Source organism: Gavia stellata, chromosome 19, assembly GCF_030936135.1.
Source record: "Gavia stellata isolate bGavSte3 chromosome 19, bGavSte3.hap2, whole genome shotgun sequence".
In the NCBI taxonomy this organism is placed as follows: Eukaryota; Metazoa; Chordata; class Aves; order Gaviiformes; family Gaviidae; genus Gavia; species Gavia stellata.
Genome location: NC_082612.1, coordinates 6,082,920 through 6,105,911, shown reverse-complemented (window position 1 = coordinate 6,105,911; position 22,992 = coordinate 6,082,920). Strand labels below are relative to the sequence as shown.

The window sequence follows — 22,992 nt, the reverse complement described above, 5'->3', positions numbered from 1 at the left end:
AAAAAGCACTAAGTGTCAAATGTAGTTTATCTATTGTGTGCTAACTGTCTTGAATTCAAATATTTCTGGGAGAACTCCTCCGAATCAGTTGATACACCATCAGTGAATATGGTCCCATTGACTATAGCTGCTCTGTGTCTGATTACCATTCTAAGGTCACCCTTATGACCAATCTTGCTATACATTCAAAGGGCTGGCTTGCAAACGAAGTCCATGCATAGTACTTCACTAGGAATACTAGACAGGTCAATTGTGCAGAATACAACAAACTTACCACGGTTCCTTCTGCACCTATGTATCAAGTGCTGTATGGACGCTGCCACTCAGTCTAATCTGCACTAGCGCCAGGTAATTGTGTTCATGTTTGATGTGCAGCAGGAAGCCTTCCTTGAAGTTCAAAATACAAGTTCAATTTCAATTATAGATAGGTATGTATTTCAGTCATTCTGGTCTCCCTCTGGTCATCTTTAAGAACACTTGCTTGGTTGTTAAACGTAATCTGTTTCACATGTTCTTAATTTATTTCAGGCCCTAACGCATGTGTCAGAGGCCTGCTACCCTTTACTGGATGGCTGTAGAAAAAATAGGCAGAAATGGCAATCCTTAGCTGAACAACAAGAGAAGAATCTAATTAATGGAGAAAGCAATCAAGCCAAACGGAACTGAGATGCTGATTTAACAACCACAAGCTTAAGTTCACATAGAAGACATAGTAATAGGGGAGTACTGCATTTTGCTGAACACTGTATGAATTTGGCTTATGTTTTGCCACTGCTGTATTATTTTTCCACATTTCAAGATATAGTGTGACCATGTATATGCCAAGGTTATGTAAAGATAGTATGTTTCTTTTATTACATCTGATTGAGATGGACAAAGATCTGCAAGGGTAGTTTTTGCTACCCTATTCCACAAGAAGGTACGAGTGCAGTTACTCGACCGTCCCCGAGAGCCTATTACTTTATAGATGTATATAGTTGTTTAGTGATCGTGTTGTGGCCAGTATCTTCAAGACTACTGCATTTCGCACCTTTTTTCCTCTTCCAATCTTGCTGTGTTATGTTATAAAAGCAATGAGCAGTCTTGCCTGTTCTTTTCCCAGAGGTTCAGAGGAAAGATTGGGACTAACTCTGGGGAGCCTAATCCAGCATATACTATGATAACCTCTTTCAGGAGACAGAACTGGGCTTTGAAGTGAAAAAGCCCCAGAATCTGTGCACCCAGTAGTTTTTTTTCATATTAGAGGAATGTCTTAGCAAATGTCTTACATTTGGAGAAATTTTTTAAACCCCTGTGAATTACTAGGCAATGGGGGTCTTAAGAGTTTTGTGGTAGAAGTGTCATAATTATCCATGAATAATGGAAAATGCTTGAAGATTGATGGAATGTCACAACATAACTGACAGGCTGCCATGGAAGAATGGCTCCCATAGAAAGCTGCAAGAAGCACACAGAGAAATGGAAACTAAACAGGATCATTTTTATACGCTGGTTTTAACTTCATTTGGAAGTTGAATTTAACATCATCATAACCAACAGACTGAGTCATGGGCAGGAAGAGTAGAAGAGAATGTGACTGCAAGAGCAAGAGATGAAAATCTGAATCAGAATGATGCAGGAATGGCACACTTCTGGTGACTATCAATGACTGATTCTTTAGGCCAGTGCTATTATGAAATGGCTATGACCACTTTGAAGAAAGTTTTATGTTAACATCTTTTAAAAATAATTTTTAGCATTAGTTAATGTTAACAATGATTAATCACAATGTTTTACAGGAATAGGAAAAAAGAATACTGAAAGCAAAAGTAGCTGAGAATGCTACAGGGATTTGCCATTTGTGTATGAGGCATTAACATTCAGAAAAGAAAGAAGTCGATTAACTTGCACTAGTAAAAAAAGCAACATTGATAATTTATTTAAATGAAGATGACTAATGAAAATTGTTTTGAATTGGGAACCAATTGAAGAAAATATACACATTAGACAAACCCCAAAAGAGTAATGCAAAGAGAGTACTATTCTTTGGCTACACAGGATTAGGAGATTAATGTCAACAATCTAAGACTGGTTAGCAGTAGGTGTAACTTCGGCTGCACAGAGACACAGAAAATTATATATTTTTTTAATCTGTAGTAATTGTTTTTCAGTTAAAATCAGTAACAGTATTAGGCAAAAGTAATACATTTTGGATTGTACTTTGAAGTGTGGGAGTTTATTTCTATCACTGTAATGCAGAAAATTCTAGTTGGAAATTGCAATAAATTCTTCTTCCCAGGAGATTATCAATCCCCCCTTGCAAGAGCTGGTCAGAAAGACAATGAAAACAACCTCTTGTTATCAGTCTGCATTTAGATAAACTATACCAGAAGCTAACAAAAGATGAAGCAAATGTTTCAAAATGTTTGATGATAATGAGTTTCATAGTAAATTTTTTTTTTTAAACGTAGAATAAGGTATTCTGATAGTCTGCAGAATTTCTGCCAACCTAGATTATATTTGTCACTGATTAAATCCTATCTCAAACTTCTCTAATGACTACCAGTAATATATTATTGCAGCTGAATTTGAAAACATTTTTCTACGAGAGTATTTCTCCTGATTTTTTTTCGCAGATTTTCAAAAAAGTATGGAATTCAACAATAATTAAGAATTCCAGGGCTACCGTTATGCAGTGCTCCATATGTGTATTTATATCCATACACAGTACAATATATGTATGTAGTATGTCATAGCTATGCAGAAAAATGACAGCAGCCTGCCCCCCTCCCAAAAAAAAAAAAAAGTTTTTAGATACTTTTTGATAAATAGGAAACTTTGCTTCAGGATTTGCATAGTCCTTGTATATTCTTTTCCTTGAATGCTCGAGATACTGAAATATAACTGATGAGATACATACTTAATATAAATATGAACAAAGTATATGTATATAAAGGTGTATTCTTGCTAGTATGGTTGAGACTAGTAATTCATGGTGACAACACAGCAAATCAACTATGGTGATATTACAGTGTAGTGATGTATCATTTACATTAAGATCCCAGTATTTCTTTGCTATATTGTGTGTTCAGCAAAGCTTTATGATGACATAAATTTATAACTACTACAAAGGAGTGCTGGATTCATACCTTTGACTTGAAAAAAATGGACATGACATTGCATTTTTTCAAAGGGTCACTTAAAATACACAGTTATACAGTATGTGCATATATTTAATTACATATCTGTACACATTTATCCCACAGAATCTCTTCCACTACAAAGATTGGAACATACATAGAAATACAGTTCCTAGTAAATAAACCATTTAAATGTCATAATACACCTGTATCTGTATGTATTTCTACAAAACCAAACCCTTTAAACTACTGGTTTAAGAACCTTAAAAGCACAGATTGCTGTACTTCATGAAATTTCAGAGAGTGATCAAATTGTTTATATAGTGTTTTACTTTGCCTGAAGGCAAAGTCAGAGTGTTCTGGTTTTGTGTTATAGCTTTGTGTGAACTGTTTGCAAAAATTGCTCATTCCTTTCATAATGTAGATAGGTGACAATATGAAAAAAAGCCAGGCTGTTTTCTGCCTGAAATTCATTGCCTTCAGAATTCAACATTTTCAAACACAGTAAGTGGATTGCAGCCATACAGCTGCCATTAATTTCATCATGAGTTGTGTATCTAATTATTTTAGTTGGGTCTCAAACATACTCTCCCCAACTTGTATTGTCTAGCTAAAGCAATCAATGTGGATTATAGAAGAAACAAGCTGAAATGGAGTTTATCACTTTGTCAGTTCAGTCTTAAGTCCATTAAAGCCATCGTGAAATTTGATATTTAAGTCTTTGGGTACAGAATTTCTCCCACTAATTTTTAATACTTGTCTCAATGAAGACATCTAAGTTAGTATCCTACTTGTTCTCAAACACGGACATATTTTCTTTTAAAGCCACTCTACAGCACAGTTTAATGCTTAAAATACATTTTTCTGGTTTGTTCCCCTTCTGAAAAAATTATTTTTCATACATATTAACATACACAAAATTACTGATTAACCCTACCTCTTCTAATTAAAAATAACAGTGAGGCTTTTAAGCTCTAGGTAGTACTTCTTTTCAAACAGGTTGGTCACATGTCCAATATTAGCTGTAGAATGTCTAGGTTTTCTATTATCTCACACAATAAAAGAAAGGAGGGGAAAATAATGTAATGTTGATTTTGGAGATGGTATTGATTTTTAATTAGTAGCAGTTTAAAGTTAAGAGCAGATTACCCTCATATCTTCACAGAATACAAGTACAAGTGGGCTAGTGATAAAAGTGAGTGATCTATTTCATTGCTGACCAGCTGATCTCTCTTTAGAAGAGAGGACTGAAGCCTGGTTTTATGCATCACCCTCTGACAATTGCATGCATCTAAAGATAAACTTCTGAACTCCAATCCAATGCATTTTATCTGGCAGTGGCATGAACTGACAAAATCAGAACACTGTCTAATTCATACATAAGATTTTGCAAAATTACTAGGTAAGTGATTTTCCAACCTATTATACAGAAAGATTATAAAAAGTCAGATCTAGCCCCTTAAAATTAGGGGATGTTGCCTGAGTGATCTGGTTCGTGCCCCTTGCAGTTACGCATGAGAAGATAGAAGAGAGTTTTGATGGAAAAAATGCCTCACTCATAATAAATTCATACATTTTTAAAGATTTTATAGAGACCTAGTATTTCAGGCAAATTTATACTTTAGCTTTAGTTAGGAGTCTTGTCTCTGTGATGCTGTAGTTTCTTCTTCATGTCAAATCACATGCAGTTTACATTCCACAAGGTTTCAGCTTTATTTCACAGTTCCCTGCTGTACTTCTCCAGGCACTTGCACTAATTTGAAAGATAAGCTTCAACATTGGCCAACTCTGACCATTAAGTTTGGCCAGAGTATGATAAATAATGAGGGCTGGATTTTTTGGTTTGGACTTTCACAGGAACAACAAATATCACAGAATCTGGCCTGGTAATTCGTGACACTTGCTAAATACAGCAAATTGTGACAGCAAGATATTTTATCTTTGTCATTGCTAGATGAATGGAAATTGCATGGGAAAGTTTATTTTCCACATAAAGAAGTTTGTTTCCATAGAGAAACTCATACCTAAGTACCACTGTCTGTATATGTGTATTTATGTAACAATGCTACATAATAGCTAGTTTCCACTAACTTTCACAGCATGAGCTTGTCATGCCAGGGCCTAAGACATGCTCAAATGCCCATTTGAAGTCAGTTATATTCACATTTACCTCAGCGGGAGTTGGATTGAGCTGTATAGAAAGTGAAAGAATGGGTTAAGTCCACCTTTTTTACCTACAAAGAGGGACCAAACTCTTACCCTTGGTAACACCTGCCTCACCTGCTCTTTGCTGTATTCAGCTATTCCGCTGATGCCCAAGGTACCTTACGGATGTAACCGAAGTTAGAATTTGAGCCCTCTATGTATTCACATGGCAGACACCTGCATGTGTCTCTTAAAGAATGTAGTGTGAAATGCACTGTAAATAGTTTTAATAGACATTTCTATTGTAGTTAATAAAAATCTTAATCACAGTCACTAGCCACCGAGTTTGTGCATTTATATTCTTTTATCTTTTAAAAATATTTGAACAAATATATAGTTTCTGGGCACAGTATTTTTGTACTAGGTTAAGGGGGTTACTCTGTATATTATGTTTTGCCTTTAAGCAGTATTAAAGTGTTCTGAATGTTACGTGTTCTTGCTTGCTTTTGTCCTATGACTACTTAGTAAAACTAGTTACATTACTTAAGAGAATCATTAGTCCTACTTACTGTACAGCTGATGATAGAGAATATAAAGTCAGATTATTTTCTATGGTCAAACTGCTGCTTATTACTTATTTCCTCATTCTTCTCTTTTTACTGTCTTCATGCTTTTTAAAATAAAAAGGATTATGTCAAATTTTACTGTTTGTTAATTAATATTATCGAGGTTGAATTTTTAATACCTCATTGTTCCCTGATTCAAATTGGTTCTGTAAATTTATCTTTTATAATAACTTCTAGGTCCTAGAAATCCTGAAGAGAAAAACTTAACTATTAATATCAAGATACTTGTGAGTACTACTGAGATGAGCCAGTGGTAAAGTACTTCTCGTTTAAAAACAACGAAAAATAATTCACTGCTACTAACCACTAGAGAGCACTGCAGCTACACTTACTAGGAGCTGTCAGAAACCAGTTTATTTATCAGATAAGTAGAACTGGCAAATATAACTGTTACACAGATCCATCCTCATCATCTGCCCCCAAATATCAATTCCTGGGGTAGCATGTAAGAGAGATGGAAATAGTCAACCCAGTGACTTCAAACAAAACTGTGAAAAAAATACTTTTGACAGCAAAAGCCTCATCATGTGCAAACTGCTGATCCTAGAAGTAATTCTGGACCAATGGGCTTCTTGGCAATTTCTGTTCTTTGCCTATTAGGTTCTCCGCAGCAACACTTCTGGCTTGACTTTTTTTAGCTCTAGGCAAAACCAAAAAGTATGTACATCCCTGACAAACAACAGTCTCATTCAAAAAGTTATGAAGGACCAGATTTAGTTCAGCACAAAACACAAGCAGTGTTTGCTTGAACCAACTGGAATTTATGAGTGCAACTGAGCAACTGTCTATGTATATCTACATATATCAAGTAACCATTTGCTGTTGGGACTACAGTCTTTCCAGGCCACTCACCAACCTAGTCATGCTCCTGCTTAGTCTTCACTAGTCTACTGAATGTTTCAATTAATTTCTGAAGAGTGGCACAGTTTTCAACAGGAGTACTGGAATACATTTCTTACCCAACTCAGAAAAGAATATAACCTTGAACAAGGGCATTTTTATTGAAGAGGAGAAAAAGAATATTACACTCAGTCTTTCACATCTTGCACAGCTATGACGCCATTTTAACAAATGGAAAAGACAATAGTTCCTTCCTCCAGCCATATTTTTAGTAACAGCGGTGACAACTAATTCTGACATGCATTTCACATTCCCATGAAATCTCACCCTTTAAGATTTTTCTGAAAGAATTCAACTGTGTAGGTTTGTTACAGTAGTAAGCTTTAGGATCTAAATTTATGGACTCTGACAGCCATTGAGTTTTTCTGCACTTCAGAGGACAGTAGCATTTCTTAGCATGTACAGAACTTTAGAACTTCAATTTCAGTTGAAAAATATCACAAGTTATAAACACAGTAAATTTTCACTTCAATATTTACAATTCAGAGTTTCTTGAAATACCTGGCTGCATGTTTTCCTCCCATTACTCCAAAGCTCTTACTTTGTTTAACATGGAAATTTATTTTTACACTTCATAAGAGACTGAACTGTTCTCCCAACAGCTGCATTATTTTCTGTTCTGAATCTGTACTATCAAGTAAAGATAAAATCCTATTTCCTGCTGAAATATGAGGATAATCAATTCAGCCATAGCCTGCTACTGCCGACCCAGTGGTTCATAATGGCTGATAAATAGATCTATACTTTACACAGGTTTCTTTTGTTTAACATCATCAAAGATCTTTAACAAAAACTAGGAGTAAAATCCATGGTTAAATCATACCACTAATTTAAACGATACATTCACATATAGGCATTTCTTCAGAATCCTTTTTTGTAGTAGTTAATCAACTCACTGGCACATTATTTTGTGATATGAACGGCTTTTTAATGGAAGGGAAGTTCATGTTACAGATAAGTAGAAGGGTTAATATGATCAAGGTTACATGGAAAGTCCATTTCTGAGCTGGAAAGAGAACCAGGATATGGGTGTCCGTTCTGCTTTTATGTGAGACATGAACAAAAGAATGTTTTGTCTTGAAGCCATCTTTTCCTTTTGGATATACAAATATTTAAATATCTAAGCCATATAGGGTGCTCTCTTGCTATTATGCTGAGCTCAGAAGAACTCTGAAGCTCACTATTTTACAGATGAGATTAGATTCAAGTCACTAATCCAGATAATCACAATAATCTTTGGTGGAGTTTGGAGCTATATCATAATCAAGAGCAAAAGATCAGCAAACAGCTATGTTGAAATGAACTAAAAGTCCAGTTCAAATTTTGGAGAAACTGAATACTGTACATTGTTAGCTCATTGGACTATAATTCAACCCCACCCTTTGATCACATTTCATATTCTGAACAAAAAGAAACTACTTCCCTAAATTTACCAGCTACTAAGTATTTGCCTGGAAAATAGCATTAAGATATACATTTAAATACCTTAGATAAGCCTGACACAAAGCCCTACAGGTCAACTGACATATCAGTCTCTATGTGACAAGTGACAAATGGCACTAATACTCAGAGGTTCATATAACCTTTACTGGAAAACACAGTTATTTTTATTGGCAATTGTTCATTGTCACCCTCTTTTCATTGAAACGAGGCTAGATTCTACTATTCTAGGTAATCCTCGGATTCATCTTAATATGCAATAATGGATGAAGTAAATACCAGAGTTGTTATTGCTTTAAGAAAATCCTGTATTTTGCTTCTAGATTTTTTTAAGCTGGAGCTTATGAGCTCACGCACTTCAGTTCTCTCCAATAATCGACTCTCAAAAACATGCAGCACTTTATGGATTAGAACCATTACACAGAAATTAAAAAGGAGTGTATATAGACACTTAAGAGTAAGTTTTAAGATCCACAGCCCACTACTAACTAATCAGACAAATGGATCTATACTCACTGGGAATTTTTAAGTAATCTTCAAATGTTGAATCTTCATGTTGAGCAGATTGCACATTAGCAGCATCCAGGAGATTCTCCTTGAACCAAAATAAAACCAGAAACTTAGCAAACAGGCAGCTGGAGTAGGACAAAATCTAGCTCAAGTATGATCTAATCCTGCTGCAATACAACATCCAGCTGCAATATGTACTTTGAAATTATTTATTCAAGAGATGGCATTAGTTAGGCTCCATTGAGCTCCTTGTTGCTAGGCCACCCATAGTTATGCTAAAGTTGGCTTTACTGGCATAGAATTATCTATTTACCATAGCAATATAAATTTGAGTATTGTGGTTCAAATGCTTAGCAGAATTTCACAATAAGGGATCCAGGGGCACTTAAATTATTTAAGTGCCCAACCATCTTTGCAATCCATCCCAAGACATACAGAAGAATCATGCAGTAGAAAACATGCATAAACACTGCCAGATCAGTTCACAACTACCTGAAAGAAACCAGTTAATCTGCATGGCTTTAATAGGGGATTCATCTCTCTCTTAATATATAATATTATATATAATAATATTTACGTAAGTGTATTATGTTTATGCTGGCACCAAGCCATTATCACTCCATGGTAAAGCTGAGTTATGCTGTCCTAGCTAATTTTAGGCAGAACAACTTGAAGAGCCACAAACAAGAAACTGGATAGACAAATATAATCCAGTGCAAAAGCATTTTTGTCACCCTGATCTTTGGAACCTCATTGTCAATTACCATCATAATACAGCTTGGTATATTATCACAGACTGGCGTGATGAGATTGGCATGACCATATAAGTTAATAATTTACTTCCATCTACCTCATTTAAAGATCAAACTTCAAAGTTAGTAAGCTTGTCCATTTTCAGTGTTCTGAAGCTGGCACGTGGAAGAAAGCCACGAAGCCAAGAATACACACCCTTAGCTTTCATGACTTTCAGGCAACCAGCAATACTAAAAACCAAGTTTTTCAATGCACCATCTAAGCAAAAATTGTAGTTTTGAAAACCACACAAGGAAGAGGTAGACAGAAGAAGGAAAAAGGCTGTGGAATATTCCAACATAAAAAAAAAAATCTACAAAACCAATTTTAATTATAATTTTAGAAGGAAAGCCAGCTTTTATAGGAACTCAAAAGAACTCTGAATAAAGTGTATATCGTATGATTCTAGTACATGTAAGAAAACCGAAGTCTGATTTTAGTGCGTTAATAGTCCTAAGTAACTCATGTAAATTGTGAGAGACTAAAAAGACAGCTGCTTGTTCTAGCACTGACATTCCATCAGACCTCAGAGAAGAACAGTTCTTTATGCTGTCAGCGCTACACCGACATAGAGACACCATGAAACTCGTAAATATTGACCACCTGTGGAGATTCTTACTTAACTGACAGATCTGTGGGGCTGATCTGAACAGGATCCTAAGGATACATGCCCAGTGAAAAGAAATGTTAAGGAAGGGAAAAATGGGACAGGAATGGAGCAACAAGCTTTGATATGAAATTCAGGACCCAGCTACTCGCTGCTGCCATGATGAAAAGGTTTGGAGCTGGCTGGTTAGCCTGATTTCAGAGGGAGACCAAAGAATCACAAGAGGGGAAAGGCAAGTTGTGAGATAACTGACTGGAAAAGCACACCTGAGAGATCTTCCTGTTAGTTGAGAACTCACTCCAGAAGACCCTCCCCCTTTTTTAAGGTTCAGAAAAACTGCTGAAGTAAGTTTGATGTAGAAATTCATACTTCACCTGCAGAATGCCACTACTCTGAGTTGTTTTATTCAGAGGTTAAGAAGATAGACTGGATTCAAATGAGGAAAGTAATCAGTAACATTAGTTCCCTACTTCAGATAGTTTAGCATTTCTTAAATGAAATGAATCAGCAGGTTCTTGGAGAGAATGCAGAACCCACCTAAAAAGTAGAAAAGCTTTCTTAAAATGCTGAAAATAAAAGGTCATTTCTTATTTGTTAGATTTCATATATGCCTGAAATAACGTGAGTTATTCACGTTATTTCAGGCCTTAATTTTCTACTGGATACAACAGAAGTGGTTGAAAAATTACACTACACTACTGTCAGAAAGAACCCTTCTGCAAAGACTGTAAAGAGAGTGAATAATTTTGTTAAGCAACAATAAATTGGACAAATACCAGACACCAGGTATTTTTGTTTATGTATATGTACTAAATAAATAATATAGATTGACAACGATAACTACAAAGGTCAAAATACACTCCAATGCAATAAAAAGAGATAATCTGACTCTAATAGAAACTCATTTTGCCCATTTTCTGAGCTGGCTGAAGCGTAAGATGGGCATCCATGATTAGCAGAGCACTAGGCATGGGCTATGACATGAGACACTGAGTTTGGATTCAGCACCATGCTAACACAACTACTCATATTCCTATTTGTAGTTAGCCGATTTTAACCCAGTTCCAATTACAGGGGCTAGCATGTATATATTTCCCTAAGTCAAATGTCTTGCCTGTACCTCACAATGCTCCAGTTCACAGTGAGATGCAGTATTTCAATTTTGTCCTTCACAAAAGATGTTAATTCTGGAATTCTAGTATTTATATAGAGGCAGGATTTTTTTCTACCGAAATTATGCGAATTTTATTTTAGAACTTTTATGTAAAACAAGGTGATAAAAACTGCATGAAAATGTGGAAAGAAACTGCTTGTAAAAACTACATAATGAGACCTGCATGGTGTTGTTAAATAGATGTTGTAAGGTACTTCCTTCACCGCCATTAAGAGTAAACAGCCTGAACGCCTTCCATCTGGCAGGCTTCTTTACCCTGCAAGACAGGAATATAAAAGGTAGGAAGAGGAAAGAACAGGTAGCTAGTACAGGAAGAGTGGCAGGCTCTAGTTCTTCCTAGCCTTAGAGAAAAAAAGGCATTTCTAAGATGGAAGACCATGGCTTTGAGGAAGGCGAGCAACAGCAGCTGGAACAGTGGAAGACAAGAGGACAAGCTGCAGCCTGAAGACAACATATGTCCACAACCCCAATCCTCGTCACTTGCAGGTGAACCTTCCCACACAGAACAGGGACGTGGCTGGGGGTTCAAGCTCTCTCCCAGCTGCAGCTGCGCTGGCTCACCAGGTTAGTGCTCCAACACGTTCAGCATGACTCTGCGCTGGGGGTACTGCACCCTCACAGCAACGGCAAATGAGATTCTTTGTATTCCCCTCTCTTCCCCACACAGTTTAGGCAAATCCCCCAGGTCTGAAACATCTGCTGTGTAAAAGAAGGTGGCTCACTTCAAATGAATTAGGTAACGCTCATAAAATGAGCTCTGTTGGCAGATCTGAGATAACTTCTGCAAATGACTGCTGGGAGAGTCTTCCTGAACGGGAATAGCTGTAGTTGGAACACAAGGTGTTCACAACTACAGCAGACTAGCTTGCACCAAATCCCATCTTTCAAAACACCAAAGGGTCTGGAAAAGTTAATTTTAACGCATAGTCAGCTTCTAGCACCCTGTTTTGGCTGCAAGTATGGCACCCTTCCCTACATTATTTGCAACAATCTGAACTTACATTCTTTTTTCTTTTCTTTTCATCAAGTGAGAAATACATGTTGAGCTATTTTTCCTCTCCAGTCTATTAGCCAGATTACTACTGATTTCAAAATGAAGCTGACTGGGGTGACAAGCCACACTATTCTGGCATCGCTAGCAAAGTTCTAAATTTATAGTTACACTTCAGTAAAACCTCTTGTTCCAGGCTGCAATCCATAGATGTACAAGATTATGATAACATGAGACACTGTTAAAATTTGCTAAGTAGAGCACAACCCACCACCTCGGTGCTAAGCAAAATCCAATTTGGCGTTCAGGATTCACATTTACATTTCGAAGCTAACAGATAGCAAAGCTGATGCCATCCATGTGAACAGAATAATTATAACCCTATACTTGGTAAAGACAAAAGCTGGGTCAATAGTTTTGTTCAGTTTCAATAGCACCAATTAGAGGGAGTGGGGGAAGAGGCAGCTAATTCAGGGAAGACTCATGTTCTGCATTATCCTTGAACAGACACAATCTGGGACCTATGGAAATCAACCACATCAGATAAATTCTCTTAGCTGCACATCTTTTTCTGTTGTAGGAATGGGTTAGATGCAAAGAGTATTCACTGAATGTGTTATAATGAAGAAATTTTGTAGAAACTGCTCAGAATTTAAACTATATATAAAAGAGTGAGCACATGAATACAGAGTATCATCCCAATTTTCATAGTTCAGCACTAGACAAGAAGCAAGTGGATAGTTTTCTGAAACAACCTGCAGACATTCAGTAAATCCTCTGCCCCATGCTTATTAGGCTGAGCAGAAGAGATCTCTACCAAATTATAATAGACAAAGTAGAGATTTGTGTTTGATTTGTTGGGTAAATATAGTTCCTCCAGTTGCATAAAGACTCTCCCACAAGCATGAAGATACAACAGAGATAGAAAATGTCATGAAATTTTCTTAGTCTAATTATTGCTTTCACGAGATAGCTGATTTTTACTACAACTCAAATACGGTGAATAAAATTAGTGGATTAGCAATTCTTTATTAAGATGAGCAATAAAGATACTGTCATGATTTGGGGGCAATAAGGGAAGTGTAGTAACAACTGGAAATTTGATTAAACTACAGTAAACTTCTCCTTGAAAAGATCAGTGCATCAGTTGAGCTTTAGTCAGCCACATCATCCTGTAAATTGCTTTCAAGATAAGCCAGTACATAAATTCTCTTTACAAAGATCTGTTACTTCAGAACAGTCCCCCTACAGACAGAAACATGGCATTTAATGGTACTTGGAAAATAGACAGAAATGAAAACTATGAAAAGTTCATGGAGGTGATGGGTAAGTCTCACTTTTCCAATGCCTTCTACAAGAATACCACCACTATGGCTGAATACAAACTTGAGCTGTCTGTGAACTACCTTCTGGCTAGCCAGACCTTTTGCTGTTTGCTGCTCTGCCCTTGCATAGTGTACTGCATTTTTTGTCAAAAGATGCCATGGAGAGGGGGGGGAAGATACTCAGAAATGTTCTGATTTTAATTACATTATGTTAATCTTAAGCAACTTAACTAATTCCAGCAGATTTATTTCAGCAGAGGAAAGGATCTCTAAGTCTACATTTGAGGAAAAGGCTCAGAGAATTTGAGTGATAAACTTTAAGCAGAATTCTATAGCAGGAATATTATTCTGATAACATGAAACTAGTTTAAAAATTACACAGGGAGGAAATCATCATTCTTCAGTTTTATAGAAACACATGATTAAAGTCATTCTAACATCCTGATACTTAAAGTTTGCAAAAACTGTGCATTATATGGATATAAACACAACCATTCCAGTATGACAGTGGTTTGTATTGTATCTGTACTGGTGAATAAGGCCTCAATAAATGGTGAAGAATAATAAAAATTCAGGTCAGAATGCTGGAATAAACTCACTTGACCACATAAAAGTCACTAAAAAGAGACAAATATGATGCTCTGGGTAGGGCGTTCTGATTGATGTTAATTGATTTTTCTAGGTGTTAACATGATGAAAAGAAAGTTAGGAGCCCATGATAATCTGAAGATCACTATTCAGCAAGATGGAAACAAATTTACTGTGAAAGAATCAAGCAACTTCCGTACCATAGATATTGAATTCACGCTGGGAGTCAATTTTGAGTACAGTCTGGCTGATGGGACTGAACTTACTGTAAGACACTTTCTATATAATTATTTATTATAAGATAATAACTTTCTGAAGTACAGTTTCAAGATTAATGTCTTGTCTTCCTAGTTTTTAATCTAAATTTTACTTTTAAAGTGTGACTTTTCAGGAATGCTTGCAGCTTATATAAAAAAACACAAGGTAGTCTTAACTGTTAATGGTTCAACACTGTACCATGAAACTCAGGGTTCCATGGAGTGCCCAAAAAGCAGAGTATGTAGCAATTTTCACACGATGAAATCCAGGTGATTGCAATTTTACCTGTTATAATACTTGAGTACACCACCTAGAGTGCAGAGTGGGTATTTATAAGAAATTACTTTTTCTCTGTTGAGACAATTAATTAAAATAAGGTGTACTGAGCATTAAAATATCTAGATTGATTATTATGCAATTAAATAAACTAGTGGTTTTATTAAAATTTCATTTTTACAGCCTCTCCATCAATGTCCAAGAAAGCATTACTCCACTGTTTTAATCTCTTCTCGCTTTTAAGCATTCCTGCAGTCTTTAAATCAAATCAGTGTCATATCTATTACAAAATATTTGGGTTTTTTTCCCATTATAGGGTTCTTGGAACATGGAAGGAAATAAACTTGTAGGAACATTTACTAGAAAAGATAATGGAAAACCACTGAAAGCACACAGAGAAATCATAGGTGATGAACTTGTTCAGGTGAGTTAAGCAGTCACTTACATACAATTTTACAATATAATGAACTGAAAAAATTCTAAAAGCTGTTCTGAAAATAGGAAATATTTTCTTCAAGCCAAATAACCTCATTTATCTCTAGTTAAAATTCTCAAGTTGAGTAATCTCTCAAAATGTAAAACTTTAAAATAAAACTCGTAATCTGTGATTTTTACATTTTTCTACCCTTGTGAACTGTTTATCAATGCATTCTGAAGCCTATGAATACAAGCTGTATAGAGAAGATAGATAGACAGATGGATAGATAGATAGATGGATGTGTTCTGACTGAAGGCCCTTTTCCAAGCATCTGCCTTGTAAACACCTTACCACAGGAGGATGCTACAGGGTAATGCTGTCAATGGCTGGTAAATACCCTTTTAAAACAAAGTTTGGGTTGGGGCAGGGGATGACGGCACAGACGGGTAAGTTTGAGACAAAAGGGAAATGTTTCACAGCTCTGCAGTAAAGCCAGAAACTGAACTGAACTGTAATGCTTTAAGATCCTCTCCACTATCGGGTCACAAGCTTCTTAAAAGAATAAATAAAAAACCCAACCTTATGGACAGCTGTGAGATATGAGATATCAAATACATACAGTCCAACCCTTCAGTGCTCCTTGACACTTCTAATAAAAGTAGCGACATAGATGAAACTTGTTAAGTAGTGGTATTGGGAATACAGCACTTCAACACTTTGGGCTTTTTCTGAAGACCCCAAAAGTTGTCCCATGGCGGTTCAAATGTTTGCATAGAGATTTTATTCCTGTTGACAACAGGCTGCTTTCCTTACGTTCCTTTCCTCAGAGCCTGCGCAAGGGCTGGTAGGCCCCACACGGCCACCCGTCACAATTAATTAAATCACTACTGACCATCTCTCAATAGCATCTGTGAAATGAAACTGTATTAGCAGCCACTGATTTTTCTTCTTAATTTCTTAACAGACCTATGTATATGAAGGAGTTGAAGCCAAGAGAGTCTTCAAAAGGGGCTAAGTACTTCACCCAGAACAGCACCAGAATCAAAAACCAATGGAAAAAGATCATTTTTCTACATAGCCTGGTTTTTTTTCCTTTTATCCCCTCAAAGCTCCTCCTAAGCTGCAATTACTTAGCCCTGTTGATAACAAAGCCTAGTTTCTTTATTGTTTTGCCTTGAATAAACAAAATCCAATTACAATTTGATACAAATGCTAAAATGTTATTTGTACAAGCCCTACCTGACTGCCATACTGTAAAAGGCTGCAGGAACTTATAAGCAGAACTTAAAATATGTTTTTGCACTGGTTCTCAAATGGCAACTTAGTTTCCTTACCATAATATTTATATTGATAAAGAGTTTCTCTGTGTATTGAATACTGTGCAATAAGGATGGCAAAACCTAAGAGAAACCTGGCAACACTGAAGTCTGTAGGACTGTTCTATGTAAATATAAATATGGAATAAACATAAAATATGGTGTGATAATACAGCTCACTTGGAGGACTTAAATGATACTCCATTGATACCTCACTCATATCAATAGGAATAATAAAACGCATACTGGTGATATGCAGATATCTCACATAAAGTAACTTCATTGTATTTGTTTCCAAAAGTATGACCATGCTTTTAAACATGCAGATTTTGAGTTGTTCCAATTTATCAGGGGTTCAAATCATTCCGCGTCAGGAAGAGTATTAGCAGGCTCTGAGTGAGTTTCTGTCAGGACATGAATAAAAATATTGAAGGTATCTCAACAAGTTAAAGAATGATTTCAGACTACGTTGACTTCAAACACTGGTGTTTCGGATGGGTGACAAATCTGCTCATGTCGTCCAGTCTGTAAGTGCTATTTTCAACCCAGCCTCACCTCCCCTGAGTTGCACTATTTCCTAGGGTTGCAGTAAAACTGCCTCTCGAGGGTCAGCACTAGTTCAGATCTGCTGTGTCCCTCTAACTATGCCTCTTGGTGGTCATCTAGTCCTGTCCCCATGTGTACAGGGCAGCCTGCTTCCCAGCCCTGGACCCTTTCTGACACATGAGCAGAACAAACCTGTGTGCTGCCGGGACTCTTGTCCTTCAGCAAATATGCCCCAAGCTCTCTTTTTGGCTTCTGAGCTTTTTGCACCCATGCTTCTACCACCACGATTAGAAAAAGACTGGTTCATGTAGGGCTTTGCTAAAAGGTCACAATACCACATGGGCCTGAGGACAGCCCTGAGGTCTAACCCAAAATGTGAATGCAGCCGTATCTGTAAAGTCTCACAGCACTTCCCACAGAATTCCCTGGTGATGGTAAACAGCTAGATAATCTTCTGCCATGTGCTTATTCACGTGCTGTTACAGGTCCAATTTCAAATATCATTTCTGAACAGGTCCATTTACATTGTGATTTTAATGGTTTTTAAAGCACCTTGCAAAATTTACTCCTGTTTTCTTGGCTCTCCTTGACTGTCTTCTTGCTGGCCCTAAATGAATAAAAAAGAAAACCATTTTTTCCTTCAGTTATTTTTATAACTGAATCCTCTCTCAGCCTGTATTTTTGGGGTCTTCAGCGTCTCATAGCTCCCTCTACTGCCAAAATGCTCTCGTGATGCAAACAGTATTCAAGTTAATAGTAGGACAGCTCACCCTTCTTGATGAATTTAGATTTCCTCCCCCACATATTGATTGTATGCAACTTCCAGTGTAGATACCTTTTATAGCTTTCAGTGGGTAGATATACCACATATATCGCAATGAAGAGAATACTATTTTAAACAGGCCTTCAATTTTCAATTACAAAGAGATGTAAAACTGAAAAGCAAAGGTATGAAAAACTAAAAAAAAACCCCACCAAACAAAACCAACACCCTAAAATCTGGAAACAACACTATTACAAAATTCTCTCTATCTCTAGGCTATTTTGTTTATATACTAAAGCCCTTCAAAGAGAGAGGGATAAAGAATAACGGCTTGCAATAAGCTATGTGACAGATTCCTTCAGTTAAGCTATGCGCACTGAAAAAGCAGACTAAACTGTAAGACAGAAGCCCTAACCATCAAAATGTTGTTACAGAATTTGACCTTTGTTATCAGCTGCATGTCCTTACTGCTTCTAAATTGCACAGAAGTATGCTAACAGTTACATGTCAAAGGTTTCAGGAAATTGGAGAATGCCATTTTCTTTCTTTTAAAGACTTTACTGTCTGGAATGAAACCTGTATTAAGTTTCTAAATGTGTTCCCTCTTTCTTCTCTGAGTATGCTGACCCTTTAAGTCTTGCACCCTTCTGGTTCAGAAAACCGAACTCTAGCCCATGCCTGGTATCAATGCACTTACCTCTGCCACACCCAGCCCAGTAACACCCCAATTCATGGTTATTTTGATCTAGGTTACCAGATTTGTTTGATTGATTGGCTCCAATAATCAGTTGGGCATTTTTTCCATCAAGTATTTGAGAAATTATTTTAGTTAATTCTGGATTACATACAAGGCCACAAACTGAAAAGTAATCTGATAATTATTTATATATATAAAAAAAAGATGAGAGCTCAAAAGTATTTAAGAACCCCAAATACTGCAGACAGATGTGGTCAGCAGCTGTACTTAAAACATAAGGAAAAATCTTTAAAGACTCAGTTTCCAATACTTGAGATAAGATCATCAATTAAAGGGATGGAGGACAGTGGTACAGCTTTGGTAAATTAATAAATAAGATCATAATATTAGAATGTGAATGAGATAGCCTAGTAAATTTGACTAGGAGACTTTTGTTTCCTAAGCAGGAATTTCAGAATTACATTACTGTGCAACCTAATAGGAAATCGTTTGCTTTGGGGAAACCTACAATCCACAGTTTCTTTTGCTCAAATGAGGTAATACAGGGGGGTACAAGACTTAAAGGGGAAGTATTGGCATTGTTTTCCCCCAAAATCTCTAATACACTTCACCTAACACATGTATGTTTAACCAACACTTGCTATATAAAGATAAATACAAGTTCATCCTTATTTCCAATGATACAACTTATTAAGGAAAATAGGTACCCCTAAGTGCATGCTTATGAGAGGCTGAACTCTGATCAGATACACCTGCTCTGCACTCTGCAGCAACTATTGCCTTTTCTCTTAATATGAGGCTAAAAAGGGTCAATAGCTACAAGGAGGCAGTTTTTATTTAGTATACTCCTAAGTTTCTGGTCACTCTTCTAGACACAATGAAAATAATTACACTCCCTTCGATACTGAGTGAACTGGCGGGATTGAGGGTAGTACATCCCAACTATGAGTACGGCATCAGGTTGTGCACCTTAATTTCTCACGCAGCTCTGTGTTTGTGTAAGTCAAGCACACAGTAGACACTATCTAGATGAACTTTCCCATGTTTGTTTAGGGTGTACAAGCTCCAACTAACCTTCAAGGATAAGACTGTATCTTAAAACAATTTCAATTTTCCTGAACTTCTTCACAGAAGGATTTCTCAAAAGGTCTTTTAGTTTCTTCCAGGGCATCATCTGCTCTCCCACAAACCGTACCAGGAAGAACTTGTGAATGTTTATTTCCACACAAGCCCCAGTACAGCTTAACAGACCACCTGCTTTTCTCCCACCCTTGTCTCACCTGGCCAAGCACCCTGAGGACTGGCAGGGAGCAGCAACCAGGTAGTACCGCAGAAGTATCAGTCACCAGCTCAGAGAGAGCCTCCACAAGCATCACTCCTCCCCACACCAGCAGCAGAAGTTGGAGCTCCCTCCACATCCACCATCTTTACCACACGAGCGCGGCCTGGCACCGCCATTAGCCCCTCAGCAGCGAGCGGGAACGGGGCCGCCGCGGCGGCAGCCTGCCAGGAGGGCAGCGAGGGAGCGCGGCCGCGCTCGGAGCAGGCGGCGTAACACCAGCGCCCTCACCGGGCCACGGCGGAGACCGCACCGGAGGCGGCAGCGGCGCCACCGGCGCCCCAACGGCCACCAACCGCCACCCCCAGCAGGGCGGGGCGCTACGTGAGGCGGCAAGGGCGGTGCCGCCCGCGTGGGCCGCAGGGCGAGGCGGCAGTACGTGCGCTCCGCTCTCATTGGCTCCCCACCCGGAAGAGCAGCTGGTGCCTGCGCGCTGGGTGCCGCCGTGCCGCGCTGCGACCCCCGAGGAGATGGAGGCGGCGCGGCGGCGGGAGCGGGAGCAGCAGCAGCGGGAGCAGCGGGGCGCGGCGGCGGATGGCGGCCAGGCGCTGTCGCTGTCGGGGCAGTCCTACTGGCTGGACCTGTGGCTCTTCGTCCTCTTTGACCTGGCGCTCTTCGTGGTCATCTACCTGCTGCCCTAAAGGCGCCGAGCCCAGGTCAGCCGCCGGCGGGGAGCGGGTGCGCTCGGGCCGGGGTCCCGCCCGCCGCCCGGGCAGGGCCGGCTCTGGGCGGGGCGGGGCGCCCCCGGGCCGGCGCGGGCTTCCGCCCACCCGTTGGGCGAGCAGTAGCGGGGAGGCGCTGCGCCCAGGCACCGGCTCCGGGAAGGAGAAGGGGCGGCCGGCGCGGGGGGGCAGCTCCCGCTGTCAGCAGCTGGGGGGCCCGGGGGCGCCCCGCGCGGGCGAGCCCGGGGAAGGTGCTGCCGCCGGCCGGGGAGCGGGCACCGGCCAGCAGCTTTGGCTTGCCCGGCCCCGAGCGTCCCAGCAGCCTAGCCTCGACAGGCCTGGAAAGCACAAGTACCTCGGAAGAAGCGTAAAGCTAATTCCAGCAGCTTGATTTTTATTTTTTTTTAACAAAAAAAATACAGTGTGAGTTCTTGGATCAGAAAGTACGCTTGATGCTTTTTCTTTCATTGTTTGCTGTATCTTCCGAAGGACTGTATAGCACTGCAAAAGTTACCAGACTTTCTCTGTTCTCTGTAGAGCCACTGTCTAATCACAGGATGCACCTTACGAAAACAAGCAGTGGAAGAGGAGGACCACTTGTGCAGTATAAACAACTGGGAACACGACTCTGCTTGCATCTGATTGCACGATGCATATATATACATGCTGTATCATAATAGATCTCTGGCTGTATCACCAGTGTTACTGTTCAGGTTTTAACCTGTATCCTGTTTCTGTGTTCTAAACTGTGCCTTAAAGGTCACGTAAGACAGCTTGACTGTGCTTTTGTAATTAGTGCCTAAAGGTTTGTTAAGCAGAAATGAAAATCTGTACTGTTTGAATAAAATCAACTGAAAGGACAGACTGCAGAGTGGCCGAGAATAAAATCCAGCTCTTATGTAGACTGAAGTTGCAACTCAGACCTTTTCCCTCAATAGATGAAGCTTATCCAGCTGTTTTACTTTCAAAAAATTAATCATGAGGGTTTGCTGTTTGGTTTTCTATTACACATTTCTTTCTTTATACCACAGCACCTGTGAGATTCTAGCTTCAGCAGTTACTATGCCTTCTGAAACATGCCAGTGTTTAACAGCAGTAGCAGCCTACTGTCCTCACTTACTGATTTAGATAAAACATGTTCAGATTTCCTTGCTGTAAACAGTGAAGGAGTAAGCTTACAAGAACAGCTGTCTTGAGTAGCTGGCAGGTTACATGTGAAGTGCCCTCTTCCGTATGCCTTCCATGGATAACTGTAAGTAGACAGCAATGGGTAAGTAATAGGTTTCAACTTCCACATGCCCCATCAAAATTTCCTCTGTCTCACTATAGGGAGACGTTCAAAACAGCATTAAATCAAGGAGTCTCTTGCATTTTCAGAAGGAAGCTAAGTACATGGAGTAGGCTTTTTACCTGATCTGGTTTTGGGGAAGACAGTCTTCAAATATCAGTGAAGGGGGTTCAGTTTTCTTGAGTATTTTTCCCTTGTGAATACTAGTTTCTAGTTCTGAGAAGTACAATTCATGGTTGTTGGTTTGGTTTTTTTCAGGAATAAATACAATAAAATAACTAGATTTCAGAGACTTTGAAGTGTAGAGTGTTTCAGTGTCTTCTAACACATTAAATGAAGACAGGCTACTATCAGGTCAAATAGGATTTGGGATACAAAAGTGGGCATATGCTCTATTTTTCTTTCATTGTTAAAGACAATTCTTACATAAAGAAAGCCACTGTCAACAGATCAGAGCTGTGCTTTAAGAACCGAGATGCCTGTACCTGCTAGCATTTATGATCTTGGCTGCTGGTACCTCTGAAAGAAGTCAGCGGTTTCAGAGTTCTTGACTCATGGTGCAGAACAGCGCTGAACTGTGACCGCATTCTCACAAACAGAAGAATGAATTCTCCAGTTTTTCAAATGAAGCTATTAAAGAGACAAGTTCACTGCTCTCTTTTTTCCTCTAACATGATTTCACCAGGGAAATCACAAGGGAACAACCTATTAGGGAAGCACTGTAATTTTGCTCCATTTCTCTTTTGGTAAGGAAGACAGGTGAAAGAAAGTCTTAAAAGCCTTTGGAAAGTTAAATTTCAAGGTATCTTCTAATTAATTTAGTTTTCTCCTTCAGCCAGATCTGACATACAAGGTTTTACGTATCTCAGAAAACTTAAAGCTGACAAAGCGCAGGCTTGTGATGCAGTGGGCTCAAGCTATCGCATGCACTCCTGGAGCACATGAATACATGTCTGAAGGCAAGTTTCACTTGTCCCTAACAGAGCTAAGGTAGTAAGGTAGAAAGACAACTCCTGTAAGTAATCCATCGGTCATCATCAAGTCTGTGGGATTATGGTATTAAAATTGCTTTATGCATTTCATAGGTATTTAGAAAGCTAAATACATTTAACAGCTTTATAAACAAATACTTCAGAAGATTAATTCTACTGTTCAAAAAAGGTAACTGAACCACCATCTCTGCAAAACTTTGAACCATTAGTGGCAGTACTA

General features: G+C 38.6%; 2 protein-coding genes and 1 long non-coding RNA gene across 3 annotated transcripts in view; all 3 read left to right on the top strand.

The window, feature by feature from the left end:
* Nucleotides 1-5,889, top strand: part of PDE5A (phosphodiesterase 5A) — a 67,136-nt gene extending 61,247 nt beyond the window's left edge. Inside the window, exon 21 of the mRNA XM_059826774.1 lies at nucleotides 529-5,889. Coding sequence (XP_059682757.1) covers nucleotides 529-666 — 138 coding nt within the window. The 3' untranslated portion in view covers nucleotides 667-5,889. The remainder of the gene's footprint in view (nucleotides 1-528) is intronic.
* Nucleotides 5,890-13,563: 7,674 nt separating this feature from the next.
* On the top strand, nucleotides 13,564-16,184 carry FABP2 (fatty acid binding protein 2). Its single transcript, XM_009807429.2, has 4 exons — nucleotides 13,564-13,630; nucleotides 14,312-14,484; nucleotides 15,068-15,175; nucleotides 16,134-16,184. The coding sequence occupies exons 1-4, from the start codon at nucleotides 13,564-13,566 to the stop codon at nucleotides 16,182-16,184; spliced, it is 399 nt and encodes a 132-aa protein (XP_009805731.2).
* Nucleotides 16,185-20,345: 4,161 nt separating this feature from the next.
* On the top strand, nucleotides 20,346-21,396 carry LOC132318697 (uncharacterized). Its single transcript, XR_009484354.1, has 2 exons — nucleotides 20,346-20,486; nucleotides 21,030-21,396. It is a non-coding gene; the product is annotated as an uncharacterized LOC132318697 (long non-coding RNA).
* The last annotated feature ends 1,596 nt before the right edge of the window (nucleotides 21,397-22,992 follow it).